This window comes from Mus musculus, chromosome 9, assembly GCF_000001635.26.
Source record: "Mus musculus strain C57BL/6J chromosome 9, GRCm38.p6 C57BL/6J".
In the NCBI taxonomy this organism is placed as follows: domain Eukaryota; kingdom Metazoa; phylum Chordata; class Mammalia; order Rodentia; family Muridae; genus Mus; species Mus musculus.
Genome location: NC_000075.6, coordinates 113686808 through 113714643, shown reverse-complemented (window position 1 = coordinate 113714643; position 27836 = coordinate 113686808). Strand labels below are relative to the sequence as shown.

The 27836-nt window shown below is 42.8% G+C and overlaps 1 protein-coding gene across 5 annotated transcripts in view; it reads left to right on the top strand.

Annotated features, from left to right (window-relative positions):
- The first annotated feature begins 6364 nt into the window (after positions 1 to 6364).
- The window catches only part of Pdcd6ip (programmed cell death 6 interacting protein), a 56536-nt gene continuing 35064 nt past the window's right edge, over positions 6365 to 27836 (top strand). For 3 of the 5 annotated variants that reach the window (NM_011052.2, NM_001164678.1, NM_001164677.1), the window contains exons 1-6: positions 6385 to 6745; positions 14621 to 14675; positions 17069 to 17138; positions 23064 to 23191; positions 24916 to 25069; positions 26919 to 27019. In NM_011052.2, the coding sequence (NP_035182.2) occupies positions 6537 to 6745; positions 14621 to 14675; positions 17069 to 17138; positions 23064 to 23191; positions 24916 to 25069; positions 26919 to 27019 (717 nt within the window). In that variant the 5' untranslated portion in view covers positions 6385 to 6536. Of the gene's footprint in view, positions 6746 to 14620; positions 14676 to 17068; positions 17139 to 23063; positions 23192 to 24915; positions 25070 to 26918; positions 27020 to 27836 lie in introns of all 5 variants that reach the window. The other 2 variants (XM_011242941.3, XM_030244125.1) reach the window with 2 other exon arrangements.

Genomic DNA, 27836 nt, shown 5'->3' with positions numbered 1-27836 from the left:
CATGGGATACCTCAGACACAGCTGCCCCAGGATTCACAGCCACAGTCCAAGGCAAAGAGTCAAGTCCCTAGAAGCTGCAGCCTTGACCCTTCTGAGGACACACTGGCTCTAGCCCTAGACTGGCCTTGCCAAGCCCACTCCTGGACAAGGACCCAGAGCTAGTTTCCTTTGTCCTTTCACCAGGGCGTCTGAGAAAGTCTTGGGGTAGTTTGTCTCCCCACAGTGATGCACACCTGGAACCCCAGCTCTCAGGAGGACCATCAGTTGTTCAAGGTCATCCAGTTGTTCAAGGTCACCCTTGGCTACACAGCTCGTTTGATCTTCTCCCTGGTTTAGTGATATGCTGCCTGACATTCTCTTATGATTCAGGGCAGCACAGTGAGTCAGTGGGTCACACAGTCCTGCAGGCAAACAAACCATCCTTCACGCTGTACCATGCTGCTAAGTGATAATGTTTATTGGTTAAAGATAGTCAATACATTCTGACCTATTATGTATGGGTCAGTTTACATGGGACAGACATAGTTCTATGGTAAGTCAAGGGGTGTTTGGAACACTATTCAAAATGAACACAAACTTTTCTTCCACAAAGCTAACATCCTAGTGGGGAAGTCAGACAAAAATTTAGTCATCAAGGTTGGGGCAGAATGGTGCATGCTGGCAATCCCAGACCTTGGAAGGTGTATGGCTTCTGTGTGCTGTTACAGCCGGTTTGTTCAGTGCTGGGATCAAGCTCATGGCTTCAGGGAAGCCAGAGCAGCTCTCTGCTGACTGGTCTACATTGCCAGTCCCATGCCTATCAGGTCCCTTTCCCTTCATCTGCCATGTTCTCCATCCTTCTTACAGCTCATCTCTCTTCTTGTACACTCTTCTTGTTGCTTCCTGCTGTCCCACTCATGTATTTGGCTTCTTTGGTGATGTACATCTTTGTGAAATTTAAAACATTCCATTTTTGCTGGTCAGTGGTGGCACACTTTTTTAGCCCTGGCTTTAGGGAGGCAGAGGTAGTTGGATCTCTTTGAGTTTGAGGCCAGAATGGTTTACAGAGTGAGTTCCAGGACAGCCAGGACTACACAGAGAAACCCTGTCTAAAAAAAAAAAAAATGCCACCACCACCAAATTATGAGCTAGCAAGAAGGCTCAGCTGGTAAATGTGCTTACCGTGCAAGCCTGCTGGCCTGAGTTTGATCCTCAGAACATGCACACAAAATCCAGATGTAAGCCGCGTGTGTTGGTCCATGCCTTGGAAGGTACAGGCTGGTAGATCTCTGTGAGTTTAAGGTTAATCTGTGTAACTTAACTGTTTCCAAAGTCTACTTTTAGTGATGGCTCTTAAATACTTTAACCTCCCTTCTAGCTCACCACCCCACCAGAGATAGTGGGAAAGAAAGGATACAGGGGAAGTGGACCTGTTTAGAAATGGTTCTTTGGAGCAACTCCCACCTGTGTTGTCAGGAAATCAGCAGTTCAGTTCACAGGTCAGCAGTGGCAGCTCGATCCACTCACAAACACTTCACGGATACACCAGCAGTTCAGTTCATTAGTGTCGGGATAGCAGCAGGTGGCACGACCTAGCAGGAACAGCCAGGCAGGAGGGATTCGGACCAGCAGAGATGTCAGGAGCAGTTCTCAGCTGTGTCTATCTCCACCGAGCAAAGAGTGAAGAGCATCAAAGATGCTAGATCAACAGTTCAGGTATGCAAGCAAGCCAAGCCCAGCCTCCATCACTGTCCGATGAGTCCTTTTTATATTCCCTTCAAACATCACGTGTCCTCCACAGGTCTTGCCTCAGCACTTGCGTCTCTCTCAGCTGACATCACTCTGTCCATCAGCCTGAGTCCAAGGAAGTGGCAAGAAACAGAGAGGCACATCACTAGAAGTTTTTTGATATGTTTCTCTCTATGGAATCTAGACAAATGCAACCCAACTACGCAATGCAAGGCGGACCAATACATGCCTGTCATTAGCAAAGAATCCTTCACCACGTGTCCTTTCATGTGCTTGCTTTAGCAGAGCATCCTTTCTCCTGGGTCTGCTTCAGCCAAATGTTCCTTCATGAGTCTGCCTGAGCCTTTCACCTATGTCCACTTCAGGAAAACACTCCTTCATGTGTTTGCCCCGCCCCAGCAAAACGCCATCTAACACAACTGACTTCTCAAAGAACCCTTAAGCTTCCGCTTAAGGGAATATAAAAAGGACTCATCGGACAGTGATGGAGGCTGGGCTTGGCTTGCTTGCATACCTGAACTGTTGATCTAGCATCTTTGATGCTCTTCACTTCTTCTGCTTCAAATCTGATCTACATATGGAGTTCAAGGACAGCAGCCAGGGCTACATAGAAGGGAACCTTGTCTCAGAAAAAAAGAAAAAAGAACAACAAAGCAAAATGACAACATATAAAGCTGGATGCAGTGGAGCGCATCTTCACTCACACAGTCCCTGCAGTGAGCTGGGAGCTGAAGACAGGAGAATGAACAGTTTGGGGGCCACCTGCTCTGGAATACTCAGCCAGCACAGCAGCAACAAGAGAATTCCTGCCTCAAAAGTAAAGTAGAAGAGAGAACCAACCTCTGAAAAGTTGTCTTCTGACCTCCACACGTACTCTGTGGCTTGTGCATACCCTCACTCACACATACATTTTTAAACTAAAAAACAAAACAAAACAAAAACCCCCAAAACCAAAAATCCTTAAGTTGAATCTTTAATTCTTGATAATTTTTGACCTATTTTATGTGACCCTTTGTAGTCCACCAGATTTGTAAGTAATTTGCCTGCTGAAAGCTGACGCCTATGCAAAACCAATCTGTAGAACTCAGTCTCTTCTATATCATCACCACAATGATTCTAATGTGTGGGGGTGGGCACAGCCTGTGGAGGAGGTGGACCCTGCCACCACCAGACAGAAGAACTCTAAGGCTGAGCAGGCTCAAATCCCCGGGGAATCTCAGAACTGAGAATGGCAGGCATGGAGGCAGCTCCCTGCCAAACTACCTGATCTGGAACGCCTCACCGTGACAACCCACTGAGAGGGCCATGACAATCGGTCACCTACCAGAACAACCTGGAGTTCTTCATGCTAATGCGGTATCTAGATAGAACCTGGCTGTTCAAGCAATGAACTTCCCTTTCTGGGCATTCCTTCCCGCAAAAGCTATTTAATCCCTGGTTCACCTCAAGTAAAGCGCATAGGCCATATCTGCCGTCAAATAAAAGTTTGGACAAGCAATGACCAGCTCTTCCACAAGAACCCCCGGGAGGGAAGGTGGTGGTGATGAGGCCTTTGTGGTAAAGAGCCATGACTAAATCTCCTGGAGAAGGCCTTTCCTCTCCCAGTCACTCCATATCGTTGGCATTCAATTGGATTCAAAGAGGATTCCATCTCCATCCTGGACTGAGCCTTCCCCTTCCCCCCTGGTGAGTAGTCATCCTGAGAGGAAACACAGACCATCAGACCCCGTTCACAACTCCCAGCCAGACACCGGAGGCGCCTGGGTACACAGAAGATTTGGAACCACAGCATCTGTCTCAGACTCCGCTGTTTCTCACTGTGGGAAACACGGACTGGGACGCCTATTATGGGGCACTCCATTAGCGAGGCAGATGCGCAGCCGGACATCCGCTGCCCCACGTAAGACATAACCAGCTGAGGCAGGCCACAGCCGGAACTCCTCTGGCCTATTCACCCACCCTGTTCAGTGAGTCTCACTGCCCTTCTTTCTGGCAACATGCATTCTCACCAAACACTCAGATACACAGGTACCCAAAGCAGGTGCCATTCTTGGTTACGTCCCTTTCCTTATTTTCCTGTTTGGGTGTTAGCAAATTCAATTCTAAACTCAAAAAACCTATCAGTTTTGTTTATCTTCCTTAGGTCAGATTTGATGATGATTTTTTTTTTTTTTTGCCCGATTTCTGTTTCACACTTTGCCTCACTACATTCTTCTGATGCACATTGGGCAGGGTGGCCGTGGCATTTACTGTAAGTAGAAAGTTTAACTAGAATAAAGACATTTTTATAGCGCACTGAGATGGATCAGTGGCTAAAGGGTTTGCCGCCAAATCTGAAGACCTGAGCTGGACCAGAAAAGGATTCCTACAGGTTGTTCTTTGACCTACACAAACACACACACACACACACACACACACACACACACACACACACACGTTTCCCCCGAACTAATAAGTAAATGTAAATGAATGAATAAATAAAATTTTAATAAAATAAGCTTTATTGTTAATGAACAAATATAATGTATAAAGCAAAATTATTACATGAAAATAAAAATAAGATAAAAAAGTATGTTTCTATTTTCAAAGAATCAGCACCACTGAGGGTACAATCCTTTTTCATCGTCCATATATACAGATATTTAATTTTTTAAAACCAAGATAGTGTTACACACATACCATTTTCTTAATGACCCCCCAAGGTTTGTATGGCAACACAGTTTCATCTTATCAAATATTCCATGTTTTCATTCATCTTTCAACTGTCCTGAAAGGTGTTTTATAGCTTGTCTGTTCAGAATAGGATCTGGGGCAGGCTGTAATGTCCACAAGTTTTGCTTTTTTAATTTTTTTTATACAACCATTGTTTTTTTTTTTTTTCAGGCCGATACATTTTGAAGCGTATACACCAGTTATGCTCTGAAACGTCACAGAATTTCTTATTTCGCCTGTTGTATTTCTTATAAATTGTGTGATCTGGCACTGGAGAGATGGTTCCCCTGTTAAAGCACTAGCTGCTCTTCCAGAGGACACAGGTTCGATTCCCAGCACCCATATGCAGCTCATCATTTCTGAAACTCCAGTTCCAGGGGATCTGATGCCCTCTTCTTACTTCAGGGGGCATCAGGAACAAACATGGTACACAGACATACATGCAGAAACCCATATATGTGTGTGTGTGTGTGTGTATATATATATATATATGTATATATATATATATATAATAAAAAATGAAAAAAATTGCGTGTTTGATGTGAAGGCTTGATAGATTCAAGTTAGTTTTGCCTGGAATGTTTCATGGACGATATTGTTCATCAACATTTGCTCCATCAAGAGTGGTGAGATGGCTCAGCAGGGAAAGGTGCTTGCTGTCAATCATGCCCACCTGAGTTCCACCCCTGAGACCCACGTGGTAGAAGGGACTGATTCCAGAAGTTGACCTCTGACCTCTGAGTACTCCCCAATAAATAAACCATAATAAAAATAAACAGTAAAAATACCAGACTTGTCTTCTGGGAGGCCTTCAAGAAACATTCTATGTATGTGCGCGTGAGGGCTGGCCCCAGAGGAGGCCCCAAGAGGGTGATGGGTCGCCTTGAGTTACAGGTGTTGAGTGTGTTCCTAAAGAGGCTACTGGGAACCCAGGTCGGCCTCTCACTCAGGCAGAGCAGCAAACAGTCTTTAACTGCTAATCTATTTCCCCAGTTACCCAGGGAGGCCTTTGTAAAAAATATAAAAAAAATTGCTTAAGTACGACTGATTGTACTAAATAGATTCTAGACACTGACTACAAGTTTCATAATGATTTGTGGTGTCACTCTTCAACTTCCTTTCATTCTAGTCTCTACTTCCCTTTTAAGTTCTGGATATGGGATACTCGTGCTTTAGGTCTGGGGCCTCTTCCCACTTAAGTCTCTCCACCCGTGCTCTCTTTTAATGTCAAATTGCGAGTATTCTTTTAAATTCATCTTCTGGGAGGATGTTTCTTAAATTATCTTGCTTATGCTATGTTCTTCTAAGAGATCTCTTTTTACGTACCTTACTACCGACTGTGTCCTTACCTGGAAGACTGCACGAAGGCAGGGACTTTTTCTACTTTTGCCCTGGGGGGTGGGGGTGGGGGTAAGGCTGCACACACAATGGACCTTCAACCGCACATCACAATACTCCCCAGGGTCTGGTCTCATAGGAGAAAGCATAACAAAGGAGCATTTCACCACCGGGCAGAATATATTGACCTATAAAATTAATTTTTGTAATAAAAAAGGAAAAATACAATCAATTAAAAATATTTTAAAAAGAAAAATAGAGCAGAATCTAAGGAGAATTTAAAATCTTCTTGAGCCGGGTGGTAGTGGCGTATGCCTTTAATCCCAGCATTGGGGAGGCATAGGCAGGAAGATCTCCGCGAGTTCGAGGCCGGCTTGGACTACAAGTCAGTTCCAAGATAGCCAGGGCTACACAGAGAAACCCAGTCTCGAACAAAACAACCAAACCAAACCAAAATAACCAAAAGAATCTTTTTGAAAATTTAATCATCGCAGTAGGCTACCGCCTGATCCCACCACGCAGGCGCCGCACAGGCGAGCCCAGGTGAGCGACGCTTTGGTGGCACCATCACGTGACCGAGCGGCGCGCCCCTCCGACTGCGCCTGCGCGGGGGCTCCCGGAAGTGGCCAGCTCGAAGCGCTGGCGGCCCAGTCCGTCGGCCCGTCGGTCCGCTCCTCCGCTGCCGGTGCCGAGCGCGCCTAGGCCGTGGTCGCTGTCCCTCCGTCTGTGCGGCCCGACGCGGCGGCCGGGCGCTCACCATGGCGTCGTTCATCTGGGTGCAGCTGAAGAAGACCTCGGAGGTGGACCTGGCCAAGCCGCTGGTGAAGTTCATCCAGCAGACGTACCCGAGCGGCGGCGAGGAGCAGGCCCAGTACTGCCGTGCGGCCGAGGAGCTCAGCAAACTGCGGCGCTCGGCGCTCGGTCGCCCGCTGGACAAGCATGAGGGCGCCCTGGAGACGTTGCTGAGGTGGGCCCGGGCGGCGGGGCTCCCTCCCAGCCTCCCTTCCTGTCCCCGCTCCCCTCCCCAGCCTCGCTTCCTCCTCCCTTCATAGCCTTTTCCTCTCCCCCGCGCCTGGCCTCCACTCTGACTCAGGCCAGCAGCGTAGGTGTGGTCAGCATTCTTTCCTGGTGAGAGGACTCATAACCCTGTCCTCCCTTCCGAGTGCCTTCTGTCACCGAGGCTCCTTACCTGGGAGGACGTCTGCCGTGTAATGATCTCTCTGGTTACAGCCGTTTGACCGGTTTTCACTTTTTGGGTGTTACAACTGGAGTCTCCCTTTTACAATCCCTGTTTGTGACTTTATTGGACCACGTCTAGATTTCCTAATAATAGTTACGAAAGGGAAGGGAGAGAATTTGGACACTAAACCAAATGTCGGTGACTTATTATATTGTTCACTTGAAGTAAGTCATCTCATGTTCCAATAATCAAGTGACAGACTGACAGTTGTAAAAGTTAGGAGCTACAGTCGTTTGAAAGAAAACTTGAATGACATAGTAGACCGCTGAGACTGGTTACTTAAAAATCTTTTGACACGGGCGTATGCACGTATGGAATACCCTGGTCCTTTTTGCAATTGGTGACAACCCAGGTACTTGATAATGATAACATTTCCGTGATACCTTATGATCCAATTTCTGGTAATATGATCTTGTTTCATGCAAGGGACGCTGGTGGATTAGGGTGGGAACAGAGCTGTCCAGAGACACCCCTTAGTTTTGGCATCATCTTGCTCCCGTGATGTTTCCTGCATGTGTTGCCAGATGGCCACTAGCAGCCCTTACCGTAGTTAGAATGGCTCCCAGCACTGAGTAGACTTTATCTGTTGACAGAGTGAGGAGCCAGATTTCAAACAGTTCTCTCACGAGAGTTTTAGAGTGGATTTGCTTTAAAGTGCCCGAGTTTTGTAAAACTGTAAGGAACGTCTGCGAGTGCTGGGGTTAGTCACACAGTGCTTGTCTGCGGGTGGTATATGTGGCCTGTGTATCCAGCGGCTGTCTCAAGTGCTTGATGCACATTGTATCATCCGTGCCTCTAAGGCAGTGGTTCTCAAACTGTGGGTCACGGCCCCTTTGGGGTGACGTATCAGACATCCTGCATATCAGATATTTATATTACCATTCGTGATAGTAGCAGAATTACAGGTATGAAGTAACAACAGATTTTATGGTTGGGCGTCACTACACCAGGAGGAGCTGTATTAAAGGGCAAAGCATTAGAAAGGTTGTGAGCCATTTCTGTGAGGGAAGCTTTGCCTTCGCCTTACAAGTCTTCAGACAATGCCTGAGACATTGAATGCAGCCTTGGGCTGCGTGCTTTGCAGCGTTTGAGTTCTGCCCACTGTGATATACTTAAGTCTGCTTAAGCACATTTGTAATTGTTTTAATGTACTTATTTCTAAGAATGTTCTCTCCTACTCTCTGTCTGTCTCTGTGTGTGCATGCCTTGGCTTGCATGCCTTGACATGTATACGGAGGCCAGAAGACAGTATAGTAGTTGGCTTTGTGGTCAGGCTTGGTGGCAAGCATCTTCCTGTACTTAGCTTTCTGGCCAGCCCTGAAGAGATGTTGTTCTTTACTGCATCATTTCCTGTGTTGGATGTGTTTTGGGGGACATCTTTCAGTCACGCTGAGAAAGCATATTGGCTTTCTTTCAAGTTGTGTTAAACTTGCATAGGTCTCTATATTGTTAGGTAAGTAATCTTAGGCTAGAGTCTTGATTGCCAAATCTTTGTGAATCTTAAAGAGAGGGGTGTGGTATACTCTTGCTGTTTTGGTAGATTGTCTTCCTAGAGAACTTTGGTATCTGAAACAGAGGCAGAACTAGAGGGTAGCTAGTTACTGGTGTCTGCTCCCTCTGTGGAAGTACATAGCTCATGTGTTTGTCTCTCCAGGAGCAGCATTTTGCCTATGGTCTAGTAAGCTTTGTGGGCTCCCTCATGTAAAGCCATAGCTGATCTTGTTGGCCTTTGCTTCATGCTGGTCAAACATTTTTGGTTTCCACTGGCTGCTCTTTCCTGTCACCTCCCATAACATGTTCTAAGGCAGCCATCTCATACGTTGTGATCATGTACATGTGTAATATACATGGCCTCTTCTGCCCAAGCAACTCTGGTTTTGCTTCTTGACCTCAGGTTGTGGAGGAAGAGGCTTGATACAAAGGGTTCAGTATATTCTATGCAGTCATTCTTTTATACCTTTGAAGCAAGAGGCTTCGTGTCCTATTTTCTTCTTTGCTTACTTTCTAGCAGGGTCAGGATTAGGACTAATGGGTTGCCTGTGTATGTATGGCCTGCAGACAACACTTGGGTGGGTTAGCTCTGAGTCCTGGTGGCCTAATGGTGTTTTGTGATCACTCTGCCCTTTGCTTCAGTGCTTTTCCCATTGGCCGGTGTGCATACCACAGCTATCTAGGCTTATGGTGCTGTCACCCATACATTGGCTACTTGGCTCAGCTATGCTTGGCTCCCCAGTGAACCCCCAGTCTGGAGGTTCACAGTATATTATTTTGTTCTCCCATAGGAGGGGAGAGTTCACTGGAATTTGGGTGGTGTTTATTGCTGTGACAAAATTACCTAGAGAAAAGGAGAAAAGTTTGTTACTGTTTTCGATCTGTGGTTGTGGTTCAGTTGCTTTGTGCCTGGAGTGAGGCAGCCTGAGTGTGTGATGGCAGAGGCTACTCACCTCTGGCAGCTGGGGGTATGGGGACAGTCAGAGAGGAGATAGTGCCCTTCAAAGGCACTCGTCCAGTGATCTTCTTCCATCCAGCTAAATGATACTTCTAGTGGCCAATAGAACTCACCAGTGGATTGACTCATGGATAAGCATTTCTTAATTCAGGCACCTCTCTAGAGTGCCGCGGGCAGGAGGCTGAGTCTTTAACAAGTCAATTTTGGGTGACACTGAATAGCCAAAGTACAGGAGGTGCTGGCTGTGTTGGCCACTTCTTCCTCTATTTCCTTTCCTGCAAAGTGGCACTTTTCAGAGAATGTGTCTAGTTGACGAGAGTTGAACAGCTGTTGTGTCTTTAGGCTTGGGGTAGGGGCAAGGACGGGGCAGACGTTTCTTTCTTGTTATGAAAGTACTTACACAGTTTTTGCTTTTCCTTTTCATCAGCAGTCTAGAATATCCCTTTTCTGAAAAAGCTTGCCAGTTCTTGGTCTGTATCTAGCTTGGCGTTACTTTTGCAGGTACATCTAAAGGCTCTGCTGCTCCAGGCCTTGATGTAGCCTCCTTAGGATCTAGTGAAGGGAGTGAAGGCCCTGAGCCAGAGAGAATGTAATTTATTGACTCAAATGTATAGTGAATATCCTGATGTTGAGCTCCAGAGTTGATTGGTGGCCAGGTAAGGCACAGCATCATTAAAAAATATGAAAGTAATTTAAAGTGTAATGGGTGTTACTTTTTCATTGCTACAATAAAGCACCAGAGGTAACTTGGAAGGATTTATTAGAATCTGTATTTCTAGAGTAGTGGTTCTCAACCTGTAGGTTTTAAGTCCTTTGGCAAACCTATATCTCCAAAAGTATTTACATTATGATTCATGACAGTAGAAAGGTTACAGTTATGGTTGGGGGTCACTACGACATGAGGAACTCTATCAAAGGCTCTCAGCACTAGGTAGAGCACCACTGCTCTACGGGGATGAGTTTACCATGATGAGGAAGCATCAGAGAAGGCAGCAGCAAACTGAGGGCTCACATCTCCGACCATGAGCAGGGAGAGAGCACAGAAGAAATGGTGAGAGGCTTTGAAATCTAAGAGCCCACCCCAGTGACATACTTCCTCCAGCAAAGTTAAACCTCTCAAACCTCCCAGTCAGCACCATCAGTTGAGGACCAAATGTTCAAATGCCTGAGACCATAGAGGATCTCTCCTTCATTACCACAACAGTAACCCATCAAAAGGTTTTAATACTTACATTTTTCCTAGGGATAGAGACACTTTCTTATATACTCCAGCCCTGTCTTCCATAACTAGGACGTTTGCTGACTTCATTCAGTCTGTTTTGCTGATTTTGCTGTTTTACTCCATTGGTGGGGTTTACAGGTCCAGGGTCTGGCTTCCACCAGTTGCTTCAGTTACTAATGCTGCCTCTTTAACGTCCTGCAGTCGGAGTAGTCCTCCTTTTATCATTTGAGCCTTGGCTTTCTTTCCCTTTAATGGTTACTAGGAATCAAATGCAGGGACTCAGCCACTCTAGGCTAGTGAACTACATTCCACCTATGACTTTGGCAGTTTTGAAGAGCTCAGGCTAGTTGCTTTGCAGAATGTCCCTTGATAAAGTCTTTCCTTTCCTTTCTTTTTCTTCTTCTTTTTCTTTTTTCTTTTTCTTTTATTATTATTTCTTTAAGACAAGGTCTCTCTAGGTAGCTTTGGCTGTTCTAGAACAAGACTAGGTTGGCTTTGAACTCAAAGAAATCCTGAGTGTTTTGACTAAATGTATGTGCCATCATATCTGGCCCCTCTGACACCCGCCCCCCTTGGTAAGGCTTTGTATCAGATTACCATGTGGCTTGGGTGTTTGTGCCCAGGTGGACCTGTGCTGCTTTCAGGGCATGTTAGGAGTGTGGTGCCATATGATAACTTGGATTTTTATGACTTGGTTAGGATACTGTTTGCCAGGTTCCTTGACTTTACAGTTAATGAGTATATTTCTTAATAAACATTTGTAGGATACCACATCAAACTTCTTATTGTTCTGTTAAAGCTGGCTTCAAGCTCTTGTTCTTTCTGCCTCTGCCTCCCTAGTACTGAGATTACAGCTGCAGGGCATTGCCTCCACCTCATATAGTGCCAGAGGCTGTATCCTGGGCTTTGAACACACAAAGCTTTGACTATTTTTAGTATCCATTGATGAATATTACCTGTACTTGCTGTTTTTGTGTGTCAACTTGACATAGACTGGAGTTATCATAGAGGAAGGAGCTTCAGTTGGGGAAGTGCCTCCATGAGATACAGCTGTGGGGCATTTTCTCCATTGGTGTTCTAGGCGGGAGGGCCCATTGTGGGTGGTGCCACCTCTGTTCTGGTAGTCTTGGGCTCTATAAGAGAGCAAGCTGAGCAAGCCAGGGGAAGCAAGCCAGTAAGTAACATCCTTCCATGGCCTCTGCACCAGTCACTACCTCCAGGCTCCTGTCCTGACTTCCTTTGGTGATGAACAGCAGTGTGGAAGTGTGAGCTGAATAAACCTTTTCCTACCCAACTTGCTTCTTGGTAATATTTGTGCAGGAATACAAACTATGAACTCTAAGACATTACCACACTGGATATATACTGTGGGAGATTTACTAGTTGTCATTACAGAACATGTGGAGCAAATTTTAGTCACCTGCTTATTTACTTCCCAATAAATACTGTTCTTTTCTTTAGTGGATTGTGATTTGTCAGTGTGTGTGTTCATCAGGATGTGGTTGCATGTGTGTGTGAGTCTGTGTGCATGTGTGTGCATTCGTGTGGAGGCCGGAAGTCAACCTTGGATGCCATTCTTCTGGTGCATCCACTTGTCCATTCTCCTTTAAGATTTGTCAGTCTCTTTAATGCATATGGCTGTTTTGTCTGAGTATGTCTGTACATCACATTCATGCCTTGTGCCTGTGGAGACCACCAGAGGGTATTGGATGCCCTGAATCTGGAGGAGAACATGTCTGTGAGCCACCATATGAATCAAACCCAAGTCCATTGGAAGATTGTCAGTACCCTTAACCATTGAGCCATCTCTCCTGACCTCCACTCTGGGTTTTGAGACAGGGTCTCTCATTGAGCCTGTAGAGTAGGCTAGGCTGGCCAGAGCTTCAGGGCACCTATGCTGAGGTTACAAGCAGGGGATCAAACTTTCCTCATTTTTGCATGGCAGGCACTTTACTGACTGAGCCATCAACTCACTTCTTGTTTGATTGTTTGTTCTCTGTGTGGCCGTGAGGAGTTCCTTGAGACCTGTTCCTTGTGGTTTGCTTGCTTTGCTCTTTGTTTTTCACGTCTTCATCACTTTCTGGCTTGATTCTTTTGTTTTCCCAGTTTCATCCATTTCTCTTTCCTTAGTACAGGAGATTATCTGGACACTAAGTGTCTCGTTCTGGAGAGGTGTCATTACTTCAAGGCCCTCTCAGTGTATGGAATGTATAATACACATTTGTAGTTGTTCTTGTTTAATCTCTAGAATGTTAAAAAAAAATGGGTTCACATTGATACTTCAGTCCAGTCTAGAATTACAGTTTGTTCCAGCCCCACCCCTTCAAGTATTTGGGATTCTTTCCTCTAACAGTGAGGTAACTGGCTCCCATGAACTTCTATGTGTGTTTAATGACTTAGTTCGTTCAGTTTGCAGCCAAACTTATTGCCATGCATGTTGCTCTCTACCTCTGTTGCTTGTCTTCTTGAAACCGTCCCCAGAAGTAATCATTGGAAAGCTGGTCAAGATGAAGGTGGCAGGGTGTGGGCAGGAATAAGTGAAGGGAGGAGGCCAGCCATAGAGCTTAGCTTTGACCTTCTGTCCTCAGTTACTGGGTAAAGGCTCACCCTCAGTACAGTAGCTTGGGGAACGGTGGTCGATTTGCTGCATTATGTGAGATATTGATTACTGTGTAGATCATATACTGCAAAGAACAAGAAGTGAGGACTTTGGGTTGGTGGACCTGAGATACATGTAATTTGTGAGCTTTTGGGGGCTGTTGTGTCAGTAATGGATATGCCTAAACTGTCTGAAAGTTGAAGATCAGTTGTTAATCAGTTGATTAGATGTGTGAACTTAGACTTAGTGAACCTTTTTTTAAATATTCAGAGAGGCTATGTAACCATGGGTATTGTGGGATTTGCTGTGTAGAAAAGGCTGGCCTCACAGAGATATGCCTGCCTTTGCCTCCCCAGTGCTGGCAATAAAGGTGTGAGCTGTCACACAAGGCCAAACATAGCCATCTTAATAAACTATTTTAAGAAATACAAAGTTTTCAAGTAGGTGTTTGTTGACTTGTACTGAATAGTATGAGGTGAAAGTTTGTCCATGATGGTGAGTATCCTTTTTCATTTTTAGTGTAGCTCTTTATTGTACATAATTTAGTGTGTGGTTTAAGGATTGCATTTAGTGACCTTAAAACAAATCGTTAAGTTGGATTTGTTGGTCACTGTAATTGGGGACAAGTGGAGTCTTAGTCAATATTCTATTGCTGTGAAGGGACACTGTGACCAAGGCAGCTCTTAGAGAAGAAAACATTTAACTATGGCTTGCTTGTAGTTTTAGAGGTTTAGTCCATTATCAGCATAGCAGAAGGGAATTCTTGCAGCAAGCAGGCAGACATAGTGCTGGAGAAGTGGCTGAGAGTTCTACATCCAGATCCACAGGCAGCAGGAAGAGAGAAACTGGCTGGCTTGTACTTTTGAAACCCCAAGGTCCTTGCCAATGACATAACAGGGCCATTCCCACTCCAACAAGGTTACACTTCCTAATCCTTGTCAAGTAGTGCCACTACTTAATGACCAAACATTCAGATCTATGAACCTATGGGAGCCGTTCTCATTCAAACCACCACAAATAGTTTTGGTTTATTCTCTTAAAAATTTATTATTTTAATTATATGTGTATGGTGTTTTGCCTGTATGTATGTGCACTATATGTATGCCTAGTACCCACAGAGACCAGAAGAGGATGAAGAGTCTAGAAGATCTGGAACTGGGGTTAGAGATGGTTAGGAGCCACTAATTGTGTTCTGGATTGAACTCAGGTCCTCTGGAAGAGCAGCCGGTGTTTTTAACTGCTGAGCCTTCTTTCCAGCTGTTGAGTTTATATAAATTCATGTCATTTTACTCTGCTAATAATTAGTCTTTCTTTCTCTTTTTTTTTAAATAGGTATTATGATCAGATTTGTTCCATTGAACCCAAGTTCCCATTTTCTGAAAATCAGGTAAGCTGTTAATATTGCTGTCAAGTTGTGGTTGCAGTCACCCACTTCCTTCTACCTGTGGGTCTGTTTCATTGAAGTCAGTGATATGTCTTTACCATGGTTAGGCTTCTGTGGCAGTTTTATATAAACTAGAAGTTTTGACTCTGTCGGATGTGAATATTGTCTCCTGAAGATTCTCCTGAATTTTCTTTATGTCCTCAGTCAGTTTTGAAGCTTGCATAGAGTGTTAATCTCTATTTTATACCAATGGGATCATCTATTTTCACCCTTGACTTTTTTTTGAGGATGGTTGAGACACGTCTCTGACTGTCCTGGAATTTACTATGTAAACCAGGGTCGCCTTGAACTCAAGAGCTCAGTTTGCCTCTGCTGGGATTAAAGTTATGTGCCACCAAGTTTGGGAAAGCCTTTTTGTTTGTTTGTTTGTTTGGTTGGTTTTTGTTTTTTTGACACATGGTTTTTGTGTATCCCTGGCTGTTCTGGAACTAGCTCTATAGCCCAGACTGGGCTTGAACTTAAAGAGATCCACCTGCTTCTGCCTCCTGAGTGCTGGGATCAAAGGTGTATATATCCCTGCCTGGCCTACTCTTTTTTTTCTTTTTTTTTATTACGTATTTTCTTCAATTACATTTCCAATGCTATCCCAAAAGTGTCCCCCTCCCCCACTCCCCTACCCACCCATTCCCATTTTTTGGCCCTGGCATTCCCCTGTACTGGGGCATATAACGTTTGCCTGACCAATGGGCCTCTCTTTCCAGTGATGGCCGACTAGGTCATCTTTTGATACATATGCAGCTAGACTCGGGAGCTCTAGGGTCTGGCCTACTCTTGTACTAGTAGTTTTGCAGATAAAGTTATCATTTGTTGAGACTCCCTTTAAGGAAGTCCAGTGTGAAAGTTTGATTGAACCTGTGGCTTCCAAACACTCTACCAGCAAATTACATCCCCAGCCCTCTTTCTGTCTTTTATTTTGAGGCAGGCCCTCACTAAGTTGTTGAAGCTGGCCTTCAACTTCAACTTATGTAACCCAGGCAGACCTTGAACTTGTGACCTTCCTGCCTCAGCCTCCTGAGTAACTGGGATTATAGGCCTGTGCTAACAGGCCCAGCAAGTTTTCTATTAGGTGAAATTTTTATTCATCTATAATCATGTGTAGCTTAACTCTTTACAAAGTAAGTATATTGTATAACTACTACTCAGATCAACAAATAAAATATTATCTTATTCCATTCTCTCCTAAAAGCCATTCTCTTATGTCTTTAGATTTTTTTTTTTTTTTTTTTTTTTTTTTTTGGTTTTTCAAGACAGGGTTTTTCTGTATAGTCTTGGCTGTCCTGGAACTCACTTTGTAGACCAGGCTGGCCTCGAACTCAGAAATCCGCCTGTCTCTGCCTCCCAAGTATTGGGATCAAAGGCGTGCGCAACCACCGTGCGGCGTCTTTAGATTTTTAAGATAGATTTATTTATTTATTTATTTATTAATTATATGTGAGTACACTGTAGCTGTCTTCAGTCACTCCAAATCAGATATGTCAGATGGTTGTGAGCCACCATGTGGCTGCTGGGATTTGAACTTAGAACTTTTAGAAGAGCAGTCAGTGCTCTTAACCACTGAGCCATCTCTCCAGCCCCCTCTTATGTCTTTAAAAAATACTTTATTAGTGTAAAATTTAATGTTGAAGCTTCACAGCTTGCATTTTGAATGCTATTTCTAATTGTATGTAACTTCATTATTGTATGGTCTTTGAGTCTGGTTAATTTTGGTGTGCTATTTTTATTTATTTCCAGGTTTTTAAAAATAATAAAGCAAAATAAAAAATATATTTTAGACCATATGTGGTATCATATACCTTTCACCCACACATGTAGGAGACAGAGACAGATAGATTTCTATGAGTTTAAAACTAGCCTAGTCCAGGGCTACAGTTAAACCTTGCCTCCAAAAAAAAAAAAAAAAAAAGACTGTATTTCTTAATAGTACATGTGGAAATCAAAGGACAACTCTGGGAGTCGGTTCTGTTCCCTCCATCTTTGCATGAGTTCCGGGGATTGAGCTCACCTTGTAAGGATTATGTGGCAAGCTCTTTATCTGCTGGGCCATCTCAGCAGCCATTTCTCCTCCTTGGGTAGGAGTTTGGTCCACAGGAAGCCTCATGGTGCTTTCTTTCCTTTTACTTCTCTTTGTTCATAAAGGCCACACAGAATGACGTTTTGAGATACCGTAATGCTAGTGTTTTACATGGGGAAGAAAGGGTTCATAAGAGGGAAGGGTTCATTGGGTAGAGGTGGCAGCTGCACAGGCTGAACTCTGTCTTCCTTACTGGATTCGTCTTCGGTATCTAACAAAGTCCTAAGAGGTAATAACTGTTTTTGCTTCCTCTCCTTCATCCTAGATCTGCTTGACGTTCACGTGGAAGGATGCTTTTGATAAAGGTTCCCTTTTTGGAGGGTCTGTAAAATTGGGTATGTAATGTTTAATAAAAATTATAGACTTGAGCATTTTTGCTGCTTTTAGATTTTTTAAAGTTGCTTTCTTAATGATTCCTTGTGAATACTGCAGTTTTTAAAAAGTCTCATTTTCTTTTTTGACTTCAACTTCTAATCCAATGTAATTTGAAAATAATTGCAGAGCCCATGCCTTGCCAGGCACTGTCCTAGTTACAAAGATGAATAAGGCAGTTGTGATCAGTTTGGTTGTGAAGACAATTATCTCACAGAAATGTACTATGTGTGCATATGTGCAGAATGCAGCCTGTGATGATGTTTTGATCCATATGAAACTACATGTATGATAGTGGTCATGTACGATTGTTGTCTGGTGATATTGTACCTGTCCTGGTTCGTGTAACTACACACACAAGAAAAGTGCTTAAAGGCTCATTTCTCAGAATGTATTGAAGTCATTGAGGTACGGCTGTAAAATCTCATGGGAGCCTGGATGAGCAAGAAGTTAATTTTACTTGTAGAAAGCAAGCAACGAGTTAGGTCTTGAAGGATGAGTTTGTATAACCAAGTACAGAAGGTGATACAGATGTCTAGATCGGCTAGTCTTAATTTCCTCATCTGAAAAATGGAAGTAGTATTTAGTTTATATAGTTACTATATAGGTTAAAAGAGTGGAAACATTTAAAGTCTTTAAATGTTTCACTTAAAAAAGTTTCAGTGTTCATTAAGTATTAGCTACAGTGGATGAATAATAATAAATAGTAATGTTACTATGTATAAACTATATTTGTATACATACATGTGATGTACATATTTTTATAAATGTGTTATATGTGTATATTTTATATAGTAGGTATACATTATGTAAGATACAGTATATACTAATATCTTTTATATATATTATGTACATAGATGCACTTAAGTAAATATATGTTTTTACCTTTATAGGTATGAAAGTAGGATATTATATAATCTTATGTACTATATGTTCTATATAAAATGTGGTCAGTGTAACAATTATTATGGTTGAAACTGTAAGTTGAATTGAATTTTGAAGGGTCGTGGTAATGGAACATAGATTGTAAAGAGGTAAAAATAAACTCTTGAATTTGCACTTTCCCATGTTCACATTAATAGCCAGTTATTATTACTTACATCCAGATACTGTGGACAGGGCTTCATAGGTATTATGTTACTGAATTCCCAGTAACACAATAAAGAAAGACACTTTGATGGCTAGTTGAGTATATTAGCTTGGAAGAGTTAAGTGACTTGTGAAGTGTGTGTGGCTAGGATTTAAAGGAGCTGGGAGGAATGTAGAGAGCCTGCCTCTAAGACTAGAGAAACAGACCATTGGGAGATCTGAGAGATGGTGAGTTAGACTAGGTAATGTGGGAGGTCACAGAAGGATTGGGCTTGGAAGAACTTTGGTGACGTGGAATTGGCTGGCTTTGTTGCCTGTCAGAGAGAGGAGGAACAGAGGGTTGACTCTGAGATTCGGCTGATTGGAGATTCAGTTTATGATATGTCTAATGTGGCTTCTCTGTTACCACTTCTGTGTAAGTGTTTCTCTGACATCTGGAAATAGTAGATTTGAAGCTCAGAAGAGAGAGTTCTAGATTTGGTAACAGTTAATCACTAGTGGTAAAATTCATCTCCTCTGAGAGATTATAGGCAAAAGCATATAAAAATCAGAACTAGAGTGAAGTTGAGAAAAAGCTTTTGGGTCATGGAGGACCCAGGAAATCACTGTGGAAGTGAATGTTGAAGTGTTCTCAGGGTGAGGCTGTCTAGTGCTTCTGACACGTGGTTGCATGTTAAAGGTGTAAATGCAGTATAGTGTGCCTAGTGCCACAGAAGGCATTGTTGGGGTGGGGCACCTGAGTAACTCTCCAGCTGACTGGTGATTGTACAGACTGAGTGGGGTTGACCATGTGGGGTTGAAGCAGGTTGTAGTGAAACTTCTGGAAGATGGCCATTTCTAGTAGCAAAAATTAGAAATTGAATGTTCTTCAGTAGTATCTTTCTGCACACTTGCTGCTCTTGTGTCCTTTTAGAAGAGTAAGTTTCCATGCTGACATGTATGAGGTGGTGTGTTAAACTGTGCCCAGAGAACACTGAATTCAGTAACCTACATCATACACTTTAAGGGCCCTTTGCTTTGGGCTCCTAGGGATGTTTGTAACAAACCTCTTCCCTCTCCTCCTTGGAGCTTGCATCCAGGCAGCCTGAGCATGTGCAGTGACAATTTGTGAAAAGCTGTGTGTGAGCATGACTGTAGTTATTTGTGAAAATAGAAAACGTTTTTTTCTAAGAGGTAAAATAGTGGATGATTGGGGCTGGCAAGATGGCTCAGCAGGTAAGGACACTGACTGCTCTTCCGAAAGTTCTGAGTTCAAATCTCAGCAACCACATGGTGGCTCACAACCACCCATAATGAGATCTGACACCCACTTCTGGTGTGTCTGAAGACAGGTACAATGTACTTATGAATAATAATAAATAAATCTTAAAAAAGGAGAGTGGGTGATTTTAATTTTCCTTCCTTTTTTTTTTTTTTTTTAAAGATTTTATTTATTTATTTATTATATGTAAGTACACTGTAGCTGTCTTCAGACACTCCAGAAGAGGGCGTCAGATCTCGTTACGGATGGTTGTGAGCCACCATGTGGTTGCTGGGATTTGAACTTCCGACCTTCGGAAGAGCAGTCGGGTGCTCTTACCCACTGAGCCATCTCACCAGCCCCATTTTCCTTCCTTTTGAAATTGTAATTTGTTTTTTAACAGTTGTTTGAATTTTGGAAAACAGTTAATATTTGTAACTAAGTCCTTTCCTTAAGATGAACTTAGTGTAGAAGAAGAGATTGTGGCAAACAAGAACAGAGTTGGATGCTAGGAAAAAAATGGGCTCTATTGAAAAGAAGAATAGAATATTTATTGCTTTAAAAAGCTGGTTTCAGTTTAGATGCTATAGGAGATATCATGAAGTTAGAAAAGCGCAAATCTTAATTAAGAGAACAAAAAGTAATCAGAAATCTCTCAGATATGAAATAGTATGAAAATAAAATGGCAGATGACAGCTTGGGGTAATGATAGTTATGAGAAATACAACAGCATTTATTGCCAGTACAGTTAGTTGTAACACTTAATTCTTCAGCTCTTTGAAGTTTTAAAAAATATTTCTTTGATCTCCCCAACCTACCTCTCTATTCTTTATTAGTCAGATGTTGATGGGTCTGAGTCCAGGCACACTGTCAACATTATTTTTTTCTCCTTAAAGAAAATGTTAGTATAGGTCTGAAGAGATGGCTCAGCAGTTAAGAGCACAGGTTGCTTGGCCAGAGGTCCTGAGTTCAATTCCAGCAACCACATGGTGGGTCACAACCATCTGTAATGAATTCTAATGCCCTCTTCTGGTGTACAGATATACATACAGATAGAGCACTCATTCATAAAATCAATAAATAAATCTTAAAAAAAAAGAAAATGTTAGTATCAAGTTTTAAGTTTATTTTACCCAATAACCTAAAACCATCCTGCTTGGATTTCGTCCTGGCCACTACTCTGTAGCCCTAGAGGCAGGGTGATGAGATGTAGCTTGGCCTTGGCTCTCTCGAGTTCTGGGCCAGCCTGGGTAACCGAGAGTGTGAGATGACAGCAGCAGTAACCCTGCGCTGTTGATGCAAGTTCTGCCTTAAGTTTTACTGCCTTAAAGTTTTTGGTTGACTTCTGCAATTTCCTACACTTATTCTGGGCTCACTTTTTAGTTGCCTCTGTTTTTGAGATAGTGTTTTATGTAGTCCAGGCTGACCTGAGCTCCTTTTGTAGCCAAGGAAGACTCCGAAGCCCTGATCCTCCTGCCTCCATTTCCCAAAATGCTGGGGTTTCAGGCATGCACATCTTCCTCCCTTGATCATTTATTCTTCTTTAGGACCCCCTCTCACTATTTCCTATATGGTGTTACCTTGGTTTCATGCAGTTATTTAGAGTTTGATTGGAGCAGTTACTGTGTCTGCTGAGTGAGTAAGGAGGGTTGGGGACAAGTAGAGAACTGGCTGCTTTTAGAGAGATGCTGACTACTTCATGGTCCTACTGTGTAGAGTAGACAGCTGTCATTCTGCTCTGGTTCTCTGGGGTGGGCTTGCAGTACTCTGTGTAGGAAGCCTTCTGAGTATTTGGCCTGGCAGCCAATGTTTGGTGAACTATATATAAGATGTTAAATTATACTCAGATTGTGTTTTATAAGTAATTGAGAGCTATTGTAGATTAAAAGAATTATTTTTAATTTGGATAAAATACACGGTCTACTATCTTAATCATGGTAAGCATACAGTTCCAAGTGGTACTGATTGTGCTTACTGTTCTAGTTAGGGCTATTATTGCTGTGATGAAACTCCATGACCAAAGCAACTTGGGGAGGAAAGAGTTTATTTGGCTTACATTTCTAGGTAACAAGCCATCTCTGAGGGAAGTCAGGGTAGGAACCTGGAGGGAGGAGCTGATGCAGAGGCCATGGAAGAGTGCTGCTTATTTGCTTGCTTCCCATGGCTTGCTCAGGATCACCAGCCCAGGGGTGGACTTACCCACAATGGGCTTCCCCATCAGTCACTAATTAAGAAAATGCCCTGTAGGCTTGCCTACAAGGTGATCTTTGGAGACATTTTCTCAATTGAGGTTCCCTCCTCAGATGACTCTAGCCTGTATCAAGTTGACATAAAACTACTTAGCACACTTTATACTGTGCAGTCATCATCTTGCCATCTGGTGTTAAAGCGCTCTCCTCTTACAGAACTGAAATTGTACCGTTAAACAGTAACTTCCCATCCCTCTCTTCCTGTTAGCTTCTGCAGACCTGTTCATCCTCTTGTCTTAAAATGTTACTGTTGTAAGAAGACTTACATGTCTGTCTTTTTAAGAAGTTGTAGGAAACAATGTATGGAATTGTCTTTTAATTGTTTTGAAATACGTGGCTTTTCGTAAGACAAGGTACATTTACATTGTAAAAATATCTTGAAGTACTTTATTCATTAAACTATAAAACCTCCTGACCCCCATCTTTCTATCCACTGTCTTTGTACTGTGTGTCTCTAAGACTTGGACTCCCTTAAGTATTTCCTGTAAGTGGAATCTTCAGTCTTTTTGTGACTGTTTATTTCACGTAAGGTTTGTCTTATGTTGGAGTATGTAAGTTCCTTCCTTGGAGGTTGGCTGATAAGTACTTCACTCAGGTTGCTCTTTGAGTAATGCTGCTGTGAACATAAGTGTAGAAATTTCTCGATGATATTTTGTGTTCAGTTCTTTTTGGCATATACCCAGGAAGGGGATTTCTGAGTTGTGTGATAATCTATTTTTAATGTTTTGAGGACCCACACACTGTTTTCCGCAGCAAAGGCTGTGGCTCATCTCTGTCGTCGTCAACAGTTGCTCTCTTTATTGTTAAATAGATAGTTATATTGAAGGATGTGGGTTGTGTAGAGTTTTCATCAGAAAGAGGGAGGTCGGGAAGACCATCCAGGAAGCGCTGGCATGGACTCAGGATTATGGGGGATACGGGGCTTGTTTAAAGTGTGTGCATGTGTGCATGTGTGTATATGCACACTATACACATGCATTGTGTCTTGGGGGGGATACAAATTTGAAAGGTCATGGAAAAATGGAAATGATTTATTTGAATTTAAGAAATAACATAAAAATAAGTTTTACATTTTGAACTTGGCAATTGTAAAAATACGGGAACAAAGAGTAGGATTAAAAAGAATAATTTATTTTTCCTTTGAGTTTTTGATGATAGACATAATGTGGGAAATTGGGTAGCCAGCCTGCAATAGGAGAGAAGGCAGGTCTTGGGAGAGCCCATGGGATAGAGGCCATGGTATTACTCATTTAAACATTGTTTTCTTTAGAAAAAATAATGATACACTTTTCCTTCTCAATTTTTTCCAGCTCTTGCAAGCTTAGGATATGAAAAGAGCTGTGTGTTGTTCAATTGTGCTGCCTTAGCTAGCCAGATTGCAGCAGAGCAGAACCTGGATAATGATGAAGGATTGAAAACCGCTGCTAAGCAGTACCAGGTATGCAGAAAAGCAGTCTCTACACAGGGATGCACACTGGATTCAAGGGGTGATTGGCATGTAGGTGGTAGCTGCTGCCTTCTTCATGACTGATGCTCTGGGAGAGTCGTGCTCTTAAGTAAACTGATTCTTGTTGTTGATAAACACTTCAGCACTGAAGCAGTTGTTCTCTAGCCTATGTCTGTTTTCCTCCCTGTGTACACCCACCCAGCACCTAGCACAGTGCCTGGCACATAATAGAGGCTCAATGAATGTTGATTGGACAACAAAGATGAATATGTGGAAAACCTCTTAGAAGTGAATGACTTCATTCAAAAATGGTTAGATATTTGTGTGTTTTCTCAGGGCGAGGCACATCCAGACTTTTAAGCGGTGTGACAAAATTAAGAACTCCTGGCAAGAAAATAAGTTAACTGTAGACTGTGGAGAAGTCCTGTTTAAATGTGGTCAGTGTGGTCAGGCCTGGAATGTTTTTAAGATAGCTAACTAGCTTAGGACTAGTCATAGGCAAATATAACATGCTGTTCTGTGACCGTTTATTATGTACTCAGTTTTTATATATTTTTTTCAGATAAAAGAACAAGTGTTTTTTCCTAAAGTTTCATTGAAAAAGTGTGTGTGTGTGTGTGTGTGTGTGTGTGTGTGTGTGTGTGTGATCATATGTATGGAGGTCAGAGGACAACTTAGGGGAGTTGGTTTCTCCTTTCACCACATGGGTCCCATAGCTTGAATCCAGGTTGTCAGGCTTGGTGCGGGCACTTTTACATACTGAGCCATCTTGCTGGCCTCATAATGGTCTTGTTAATACCATGATCTTGAGTTTTGTCTGTGTAGTCTACCAAGCTAACCCACTTTAAAAATTCCAGAGTGATATTTCCTTTTTCTCAGCTTAATTTGTTTCATAAAAAGTAATTTTAGTAGTAACCCCAACAAGATACAATTGGGAAGAAAAATATAAAGGGGACACTGAGTAGAAAGTTCTGAAGGCCAGATAGAATGTCAGCGCACGCTGGCCCTTAAGAGTGCCATTGGGAGTGCTTCCTAAGCACAGGGGCTCATCTGAGAGATGATGCTGGGGTCAAGACCAGAGGATTTCTATACTAAAAGCATTTGTGAGGCGACTGGAGGAATGTGTCAGTCACTAAAGTATTTGCCTTGTAAGCTCAAGGACCTGAGTTTGATCCCCCAAATTCACACAATAAATGCTGGGCTTGGTGGTGTATACTTGTAATCCTGTTCCGGGGGCTTGTTTGCCAGCCAAGCTAGCCTAGTGGGTGAGCTCCAGACCAGTGAGAAGCCCTGTCTCAAAGGAAGTAGATGGTGGTCCTGAGGATGACACTTGGAATTGTCCTTTGGCTTACACACACACACACACACACACACACACACACACACACATACACACACACACACAGAGAGAGAGAGAGAGAGAGAGAGAGAGAGAGAAAGAGAGATTTGAATAGCGTTTGATCTTTTCATCTGTGAAGAAGTATGTCTAATAAATTGTTTGATCACCTTTTATATTCACTTACTTTTTTCTCCCCATAGTCTCCTTTGAATCTTGGTTAAAATTTTGCAAAGGCCCATCTATGAATTGGGATGTACGGAATGTATGGAAATGTATCTATAATTACCATCTTTTCAGTTGGCATGTAGAAGATGTTTGTGTGTGACAGTAGAAAATTAAGTCTCAAAGTTAAAGAATTCTTTTTCTCTTTTTCTAGTTTGCTAGTGGTGCCTTTTTACATATTAAAGACACAGTGTTATCTGCCTTAAGTCGAGAGCCTACTGTGGACATATCTCCAGATACTGTTGGAACTCTCAGTCTTATTATGCTGGCTCAAGCTCAAGAAGTATTTTTCTTAAAAGCCACAAGAGGTAACTCCAATTTCTTCTTTACTGTGTTACATGTGAAAACGAGTGCTAGGCTTTTATACCAAGAGAGTGATTAGAACACAGTAGTCCAGGTAGGTAGGGTACTGAGAGGTCACTGAGTAATTGATCTCACTTCAGAAGGAGAGTTACGCGGAAGAAGATGGAAAGCTTCCTGTGGCAGTGGCTGGTGGTCTGCCTGGGGGGTGGTTATGGGATCGCTGCATTCTTCAGGTTAGCTGAGAATGGTTTCTTTTAAGATTTTATTCAAGTGTGTGTGCAAGTGTCAGTGCTTTGCAGGTGAAAAGAAGGGACAAGACTCCTGGGGCTGGAGTCCCAGGCACTGTGAGCCACTTGTTATGATGCAGGGGGTCTTTTCTTCATGTTTGAGCAGCAAGTGCTCTTAGTTATTGAGCCATCAAGAATGGCTTCTTAAAGTAGTCCTGTTAAAACTAGATGTAAAGATAAGGAGCTGCTATTCAAGCAATGTCCTTGGTGTACTGGCTATAAAAACAATCCTTGTAAAGGTGTGCTAGTCAATATGAGAGGTAGAGACTGAATATCTAAGTACAGAGTGATTGAAAATGCAGAAGTACAAACACGTCTTATTTTTTTCTTAAAATGGCAGCTTAGTTGGATTTGGTGGCTCATGCCTGTAATCCTACACACCTTGGAGGCCAATTCAGGGGGATTGCCATGACACTGAGGTAACGCTGCGTTACCTAGTGAGTTCCAGGGTACAAAAGTCTGGAACTCTGTCCACAAACAAAACAAAACACACAAAAAGTTCCCTATGTGGTGATTCATATGTATAATCATAGTCATTAGACTTAAACTGAGCTGGAGGCCATCCTGGCCTACAGACTGAGACTACTTTAAGAACTGAGGAGGGGTGAGGGAGGAAGAAAGGAGCTGCCGATGAAGAGATAGAAGCCACGTGCCTCACTATCCCTTTACGTGACAATCAGTGTTTTCTGGAGTGTTACAGACCGTCCTAGCCATTGCCACTACCTTCTGTTAGGGAGCGGTCATGCCCGAGAATGGCTGTCAGGACTCTCTCCTTTCCTTCTGCAGCCACCAGCAGCCGTTAGTCTGTTCTGTGTCGTTGACTTGTTTATGGAATTACTTGTTTATTTACTTGTTTAGAAACAGGTTTATGGAGCCTGGCTTGGCCTCGAACTTGCTTTATAGCCAAAGATGGCTTTGAATTTTTGATTTTCCTGGCTCTGTCCCAAAGTGCTAGGGTTATATAGATTGGCACCATCATGTTTTGCTACCTGTGGAGTAGTTTTTGTGCAGAAGACTAAATTTCATCACTCTAGATTTCTTAGACAGATGTATAAATTTTACTTTTGTCTTTTTTTTCTTTTAAATGTATATGTATATTGTAGATGCTTTATATCTATGTACCACTATTGTGCTTGGTACCACTGGGTGCTAGACATTTGTGAGCTGCCATGGAGGTGCTAGGAACTGAAACTGGGGATCTCTGGAGGAGCAGCCTGTGTCCTTAACTGCTGAGCCATTGTTCCAGTCCCAGATATATACATATTTTTGAAAAATGGTTTGTGTCTGTGCCACGTCATGTATCGGGTTATGTCATTTATTTTATTTTATTTGTGTGTGTGAGAGAGGGGGTGGGAAGGGGAGAGAATGCAGGTGCATGTGTGCCATGGTGCTTACGGGAGGCCAAAGGAGACTTTGAGGAGTTGGTGCTCTTCTTCCACCGTAAGTTCTGGAGGTGAAGTACAGGCTGTCAAAGGTGAGCAGTGCGTACCTTTACCTGCTGAGTTTTGTTGCTGGCCCTTGTCTCGTCTATTTCGGTTATAACGATGAGTTTACCATTTTATTTCAGATAAGATGAAAGATGCCATCATAGCTAAGCTGGCAAATCAGGCTGCGGATTACTTTGGCGATGCTTTCAAGCAGTGTCAGTACAAGGACACGCTCCCCAAGGTCAGTTATGCCTTCATGGACAGTCGGGGTTTGCATGCGGGGATTGGTTTTTCTTTGTATGAGAAACAAGTTGAAAAGTATGTTTTAATAAATAAATGTGGTATTTTAATGGACACGTTTGAAGAATAGCTTTTAGAATTTTTTTAAGACGCATGAGCTGTTGTTTTGGGGGATGCCTTTCTCTTTGCTCTTTACTGAACTTCTTTTCCTGAGCTGAAACTCTTTCTGGAAACCTTTGGTCGTCTGTCTCCGTCTTGTTATCATTCTGGTTGTTGATAGCTTTGGGAGAAGCATGGAGATGGAGCATTGGCCACTCACATTTTTAATTATCCTGTTTTCTGAAGGATGAGCCTTAAAGCACAAACCAGACACAAAGAAAGGAACAGAAAACCTAGTTTCATCTGATTCCTTGATTAGAATTAAGTTTTACCAACTGGAATAGCAAATTTGCTTGCAAATGGACTAGGAAGGAAAGGCAGCCGTCCTGACCGCATACTGTGGGAAGCATTGTTTTACTGTAGCTCTTCTGAGGGGTAATGGAAAAGACTGTTCCGAGATGGCTTTAGACGACAAACCATGTACCTGGATGTGGGCACAAAGGAGGTTTTATCTGCTCTTCCACACAGTTGGGCAAAAAGTTGCTTATCTGTGGTAGTTGGAGGTCTTTGTAGGAGAATCTGTGAGTTTATGTTATTTAGGAATCTTTATAAATTATGAAACTGCAGAAAACACAGGGTACAGTTAAAAGTAGACCTAAGGTGCCTAACAGTACCTGAGCAGTGGAGAGCTGATGTCAAGACTTGGGATGTAAGGCACT